This window comes from Antedon mediterranea, chromosome 11, assembly GCF_964355755.1.
Source record: "Antedon mediterranea chromosome 11, ecAntMedi1.1, whole genome shotgun sequence".
NCBI classification, from domain to species: domain Eukaryota; kingdom Metazoa; phylum Echinodermata; class Crinoidea; order Comatulida; family Antedonidae; genus Antedon; species Antedon mediterranea.
The window spans coordinates 17,318,714-17,326,803 of NC_092680.1; the positions used below are offsets into that span (position 1 = coordinate 17,318,714).

General features: G+C 35.9%; 1 protein-coding gene across 1 annotated transcript; it reads right to left on the bottom strand.

Annotated features, from left to right (window-relative positions):
- Positions 1-1,202: 1,202 nt before the first annotated feature.
- LOC140062537 (galactose-1-phosphate uridylyltransferase-like) lies at positions 1,203-8,067 on the bottom strand. Its single transcript, XM_072108794.1, has 9 exons — positions 8,023-8,067; positions 7,269-7,435; positions 5,839-5,914; positions 5,330-5,378; positions 4,736-4,922; positions 3,876-3,998; positions 2,942-3,158; positions 2,218-2,372; positions 1,203-1,572 (listed from the first exon to the last, which is right to left on the bottom strand). Exons 1-9 carry the CDS (start codon positions 8,045-8,047, stop codon positions 1,504-1,506), a joined length of 1,068 nt encoding a protein of 355 aa, XP_071964895.1. The 5' UTR covers positions 8,048-8,067; the 3' UTR covers positions 1,203-1,503.
- Between the last annotated feature and the right edge of the window lie 23 nt (positions 8,068-8,090).

Genomic DNA, 8,090 nt, shown 5'->3' on the forward strand with positions numbered 1-8,090 from the left:
AAAGAACATGGTATTATGATAAGAAGAGGATGGATGAAGGGGAGAGGGGAAAGAAGGGTGGTTGGGGAAGGGGACGGGTATTGAGAAGGGGACGTAAAAGTACATCTATAAACCACTTTGTATTATTTAGCCTTTTCTAGGCTTTTTTCAGCATGTATGTAATAATGCATACTCATAAATTGTATGACATTGTATTGCAATTGGGTATCATAAATAATCACAAACACAATGACATTGTTGTTTTTAATATTTGAGTATGCATACCGGTATCTTATTCATTTATCTTGCCTGGTTGAAAACCTGTCATGGGTGATTTGATACTTTGCTCTCTTTATTTACCCAGACTTACTAAGTAAAGATAGACTGTACTAGTATAATAGAAAATTATTCATTTCATTCATACCTACAGGTACTAAAATGAATGATTGTCTTTAAGGGATGCCATCAACCGTTTTCTTATTGTTAAATGTGTTTAAGGATATTAAAGTAATGTCCAATATTGTATAGTATGAGTTCAGTTGTTTTTTTGTGTGTGTAAAATACAGTCAACTTTCCCAATACCAGATACCTTTGGAAAGTCTGGTATTCAGAATGTGTTTTTAATGGTAAAAATGGACCATTTTGACATCAAGAAAAGTCTACTTTGAGTTTCCGGTTTTCAGAGAGTCGACTATTAAGTTCTGTCTATACTATCAAACTAGTTTGACAAAAAAAGTGTGATGTGCCCAAATATGGTAGTGATAATAATAAATCAGGCTTGATAGAGCGCATTATGCAAATAGCCCCAATGCACTTAAGCAAAAATATACAAATAAGAGAAATTAGTCAAAAGATAACTTAAATAGATGAGTTTTAAAAAATTGTTTGAATATAAAAATGGTGGATGCTTGTTGAATTGCAGGTGGTAAGTCGTACCAAAGAGTTACTGAGGCACAGATGAGTGAGTGACTTCCATAAAACTATGTAGAAGGGTGGACAGAGTGTGAGAGAAGAGACCCAGAAGATATGACATCATCATGTCCATATATGGGCACATCACAAATTTGATAGTGTTAGACAGAGTTTTAGGAGAGCTGACTGTATACAGTTACATTTTCTTCATGTGACTGGATACCAGAAAATATAATTACAACATGAGACATGAAGTAAATGATTTCAGACAATTTAATTTGCATCTCATCATCATCTAAGTAAAGGCTAAATTAAAAAAATTATTTTGTATAAGAAAATTTATTTTATTATTGATATATGTAGTTTTGAAATAATACATCACATTTATATGTGCTATATAAATCAACCTATTTATTATTCAGTTTATAAAAATCTATCACATAAAATATACAATTGTATCAACAGCTAAATATAAATGATTAATTTCAAACATAATTGATTTTAATAAAATATAAACTTTTATTTAAATATAATCAATAATGGTCTTTTAAAAGGAATGTTTTGTTATGCTAAAATAGACTTTAATGGCTAATACTAAAGCTATGTTTAGAGTCATGAGTTGTTTTCTTGTGACTGCACTTTGTAGTGTACATCAGGTAGGTTACGTAGCTTCTCAGCAGCCTGAAAACAAACAATTATTTTAATAACAAAATGAAGTTGTTTTATACCATTTTCACATCTGCATAGTTGGGGTGCTATTTAATTATTAGTATACAGTGATTGGTCATTTAAATTCCAGGGCAACACACTGGGGACATCTCGGAAGAAAAGAACAGGCCTCTCGTCGTCGGTGAGTTTTTCTCTCGAGATTTTGCATGGGTCTTCTGTGAATTCTTGGAAAAAAAACACTCATGAAAATTGTCTTCCCACTATGCTAACCTGGTAACCAGTTGTTACAAGATGTTACATTTTGCAGATGTGAAAAGGGTATTAGATGCCTTTTTTCACTTTAGTTAAAAGCTAGACTATTAAATAAGTGAAGAAATTAAACCTGGTAAATCTTCCGGGAAGGATCTTTTTCTTAAATTGTTTGTAGAGCAGAAGGAAGGGTAAATCTTGAGTGCGGTTGCCCAGTGTTTAGATACGTCCATCTTATATGTTAACGAAAAGTAATTTTACTTGCAACTTCTACTCGGAATTTGAAGGGTGGGGAGGTGGGAAAATGTATTCTAACCAGTATGCTGTACTGTAAGACAGATTTTCACTATTCCTCTCACTGGGTGGTAAAAATAATCTACAATTTGTTATTTCCTGTTTAATGCTTACCTGTTCAGCTGTGAGATCTCGCTGGGGCTGAGCCAACATCTCATAGCCAACCATGAACTTCTTAACAGTTGCTGACCTCAGCAAAGGTGGAAGGTACAGAGCATGTAACTGCCAATGGCTGTTATCTTCTTTGGCACTGTCCCCTGTTGGGGCACCTTGGGAAAAAGAACATAAAATCAGTGTACAGATTCAGGGCCGTAGCCACCAGTACGGTTAGTAAGGTTTCAACCTGACCACTCTTTAACTGAATCATTTGACAACTGCGTGGCCTGGACAGAGAATTGTTCCCTCTTTTGTGACCACCTCACCTTTTTCCTGTGGCTATGGCACTGAGATTTAAAGCTCTGTTTTTTGATATTTCTGGTGGTGAAACATGTTCTGATGAAGTTCACCCATTTATGTGCATCTTTTGTAAAGTAGGGGAATCCCTCCACGTTCTGGTCATCTCAGCCCCTAATTGTTATGGACAGTCTTAATGTTTGTCAGCCGCACAAAAAACACCTGTGCCAAATTCATGGACTGTAATGCTCTGTCTACACTATCAAACTAGTTTGACAAAAAAAGGTGTGATGTATCCAAATATGGTAGTGATTCTCCTAAATAGTGATATGACATCATTCATCATATATCTATATATGGGCACACTTTTTTGTCACATAAAGTTTGATAGTAGTGTAGACAAGGCTTAAAGTTAGGTTATTGATTATTCCCTACATTTCCTTACCATGCCAACCCATTGAATATGGAAACGATGTTTCAAACAGGTTATCATATTTGGTCAATAATCTTTTCATGATGTCTGCTAAGGCTTTGCGTTCGTCTTCAGTAAGATCTTGCAGACGTAATACATGTCTTTTTGGCAACAGCATGGTCTCGTAAGGCCAGGCTGCCCACCATGGCACAAGAGCTACCCATTTGTCATTCTCTACTACTATCCTTTCCTATCGAAATTTGTTAACAAAAAATATTCTACAGATTAAAAATTATCCATAGAAATATTAAACTAGGCAGTTAAAGCTTGGTTCCTACTAGGACGCAACGCAAGAGAGTTTACCAATAACAAGCGACAGTTCGATGATGATCCATTGCGTTGTGATTGATCAAATAACTTGCGTTGCTCTTTGATTATTGTGTTGCATCCTAGTGGGAACCAACTAAAGCCGATTTTCCACTAGGCGAATTTGTTCGCGCGAATCGAAAGCGCCAGCTTGTACGCATGTGTATTCATGTTTACATCTTCCAAATCCTTCTCTACACATGCGTATTAGCTGACGCCTTCGATTCGCGCGAACAAATTCGCCTAGTGGAAAATCGGCTTAAGAGAATGCAAAATGAGGACTCCCCAATAGCACAATGTGGTATTTCTCCATACCACAATATTATTTAGTACTGAATCAACTTTCCAGACAGATTCAGATAAACTTTATTCCATCCTTCAAGGGAAATCATATGGTCACAGTTCAAGAATACAATAACAATGATGACATTTTGTTTCCGGAAAAGGTTGTTTTCAGAATGCCATTTGAATAGTAAAGACAAATTTGGGATCAAAAATTAAGATTCTTCATTTATTAAAAAAACCAGCTTTTGAAGAATTGACCTATTCCTACTACTTAGTATTTCGTAATTTTCAACTTTTAAGTCAAAAGTTATCTTACCCCTTTTTCAAGTTCTACTTTGAGATATTCTACAAGCATTGGTACTTTCTCTTTTATGTAGTATTCACGTTGAAGCTGGTCTTTCACTCTTGGTTCATTTGGCATGAAGTTGCTAGCCCAAACCTACAACAAATTTATTTAATATTAAATTACACATTTATATCATCTTGCATCAGACAACTCTTTGAATACCGGACTCTTTAAAACCAGAAACTCTCCCAATACCAGACTTTTTTTTTCAAATTCCCAAATTCATTTTTAGCATTAAAAACATATTCTGAATACCAGACTTTCCAGAAAAACCAGACATATTTGGCCAGCCCAAAGGTGTCCGGTATTGGGAGAGTTGACTGTATACTAATATGCAACATATCGAAAAAACTTGGAGATCATGTGATAAGATCAAAAAATGCAACCTACATACATAGTACACATTCTGTATGTGTATCTTATGCTCCACAGTCAAGATCTACTTAATTAAAAATGATGGGAAATGGATAGCAGAGAAGAATCTGTATTTGGGTCAAATCATTCCTCTAAAAATAATGTTCAACTTTTGTGTGCTCTTTTTAACTTTTACAGGGATTTTAGTCACTGACCAGACTACATTTTAAGATTGTCTGCCAACCATTTAATGGCTTAGGCCGAAATGAACCAGAGTACCCATTCGAAAAATGGACAGAGTTAGGTACACATGAGACAGATGAGACCTCCTTATCTTAGAAGACCTGTTGTACTGTACCAGCAGAACAATAGTCGAGAAGACTCTTGAAGCTGTGCTAATTTTTGGTGCTGCTGTCTACTGCTCGGCCACTTGACTTGGATAAGCTCTGCTACTGCAGCAGACTGCAAAGACTCACCTGGCAGTGTGGATGTGGATTGGAACAGCCCATTACAGCACCTTTATTTTCAAAAACTTGCACCCATCGAAATTGAGACCCTAGATCAATAATAAGCTCCGCCCACTTGTCAATCACAGTTTTTATTTCCTCTAGAGACATCAATGGAAGAGTGATGTCAGACCAGGGATGAAAACACATTACTTGACTAGAAAAAAAAAGAGATTTACATATAATATATTTTCCCAATTTAATCGTGTTTCAAGACAACCCTACATCAATTTAATTAATTTGCTTCTAAAACTGTAAAATGGCAGTACAGTATTTAACAATGGTTTATCATTTCATTAAGAAATGAAAACAGTTTTACAACTGGCTTAAAAGTCCAGTGGCGTAACATAGAGGACTGAGGCCCCTGGTTTAGGAAACCTAAGTGGCCCTCTAAGTTCTAACGCTAGAGGCCTCGGGCGTTTTTAGCATTTTCGGCATATATTAGTGCCTGATTTTTCATCATCTCTGGGCACTGCAGCTCATGGGCCCCCATAAGCAGCTCCAGGGCTCCTGGGTTTAGCCAGTGAGCGCTCTAGCCGTTAAACCATTGCTTAAGTCTCTTACCATGTTCCCTCTGCTGATGCAGCCTTCAGAAGTGGATGCTCAGGTTCTCCTGTGAAAAGATAAAATTGTGTCAATTCTAATAAAACAGGTCACTGGAGTAATGATAGAAAAAGTAAAGGTGAAGTATGAGACAACACATGTTAAAAGTAATTGGACCCTCAGTAGCTGGCTGGGTGCATGAGAAACTGATGGTGACATGCTGTGTGCGAACTAAGCCAAATCATGCTTTTCCAAATTAGTATTTAGTAGTGGAGCTGTAGCTTGGTGGTTAACATGCTTGCCTTCCAATCCCATGGGTTCAAGGGACTCTTTCAACTCCACTCCCTAAGCCTCAAATGAGACTTAGGAGCAAGATAAATTATAATTAAAAAATAAATATAAATTAGTTTATCCATCCTGTAATTGCCAAGTTTGTGCTTGCTGTGGGATGCGGCCAAGAGAATGAAGTATTATTAGTATTACTTTAGAGAATAGGGTGATAAAGATATAGTGTGATCAATTTACTGTACCTGGTTCAACAGTATTCTTTAGCAATGCTGGGAAGTCATTATCAAATACAAATGTACTAGTATAATCTGGATTCACCTGAGGAGAAATAATATTATAACTAGATTTGAACTCGTCACTTTGAGTTCGGGTTATCCGCGACACGCAACATACGTTAAACTATGAACGTCGACAATTATTATGCCATCCTATTACATGAATTACATACCTTTACAGTGCTGAATTGTACCTATATCATGGCGGTATCATAAAAGTATTTACAAAATACACTGTATATGTTATATACAGTGTAGCACAGATGAAATCACGAGACCCATCTTTTATTCCAATTTTTAACATGATGACGTCATCAAAATGAAACATGTAGATAGCAACTTTGGAAGGAAATTATCAGAGCAACAACATCAACGTGTTGAAGAAATTTGGATATGTAGAATATGGAAGCGCGCTCTTTTAAATGTCATGGCCATATGATGACGTCACACCATCCGATGCGCATAATTTGTACATGAATATATTTACAATCAACAGCTTCCAGAAAACATTTTATATAATCATCAGTATCACTTTTCATTCTGAGGAGCTATAAGTATAACATATTAAAATTTATTGGAATGTTGAAAATAAGGGACCAAAGTTATTTCCGCTTTTGCACATAATGATGTCATCACAATTTTAAAAATGGTAAATCATGAGAAAAATAATTGATTGACCTAGACAATATAAAAATATGGGGGAAAATGGAATATGGAAAGTGGAGATGCACACTAACTAAAAAAAAAAAAGATCTAGGACGATTATAAGGAGTTATCCACTGAATGCAGATAACTAATAAAATAAAAAAAAAGATCCTGACAATAACAGGGGGTTATCCGCCAAGTGCGGATTACCCAAAAAAAATTTTTAAATGTGATGAGCTATGACGAGACAAAAATTCTATATTTTATATTCGAGTGGCCATACGATGACGTCACAATGTACGGTTAGCCATATTGATTCATGATCCGATATCTACAACTTATCAACATCCAGAATATGTAATTAAAAAAAAGTTCACCATGTTGACAAAGTTATAAAATGTTATGTTTACACGTTTTAGAGATACGCGATACACAACATTGACAGAATAATAGAGAAAAAAAAAGATGATTTCATAAAATTACAAGGAGTTACCCGCTGAATGCGGATGACTAAAAAAAAGATCCAGGACGATTACGAGGAGTTATCCACTGAATGCGGATAACTAATAAGATAGAAAAAAAAAGATCCTGACAATAACAAGGGGTTTTCTACCAAATGCAGATAACCAAAAAAAAAAAAAACAAGATCTTGACAATAACAAGGGGTTATCCACCAAGTGCGGATAACCAATCTATCCTAAAAACTTGTAACTTCCCCCAAAACTTGAATTATATGGTGCGTCATGCTGTACCTTTCCATTAGGTCTTGTAGCACCTGGACACAATGGATTCTTTGGATCGTGCCTCGCTACTTCCTCGGATGGCTTTTCTACTTGACCTTTCCAAGGTCGTTTCATACGATGTGCTGAGACTAGAACCCATTCTCCTTTCAAAGGGTTGAACCGTATGTGCTGGTGCTCTAAAAAGAGAAATCAGGAGTGTGAAAGAATGTTTCTTTATATCGGAAATGCATGCTGCTGAAAATTAGCCACTGCATCGTAATGGCGGCCAATTTCAATCAAAAAAAGGTCTGTTGTGGAGGGGGTTGGTGGTTGGTATGATATCATTTTAACCTGGATTCAAAACCAGTGACAAGGTACTGTATATTAATACTAGTGGCCGCTAATGCATATATTTAGTTTTATGGTCCACCGTACTGCCAATATGGTAATATAGATGTATGCGAAAAAGGCTTTATATATATTTACTATAGTATAGTAAAATTATTATACAATTTCATTCATCATATCATTGCACACTAGTCCTACTGTACTATATAATTTATAAATAGCTACCCTGGATGGACACCCTCACTCAGCAGGCCTATTAATTATTACAGTACTGTTTAGTAATAATAATAGAGGCTGGACCAGTAGTGACACTGCTGATTTTATGTTTTCTGACGATAGACAGGGCCTAGTTTCCCTAACTAGCTAGGAGTCTAGACTTTAATACTTCCTAATACCTATCCTGTCATTAAGGCAAATCTACTAAACGAAAGCAAACCTTTAGGATTGAAAATTGAAGACATGATCACAAAATTGTTTGTTGACAACTCATCACATTTATTGTAA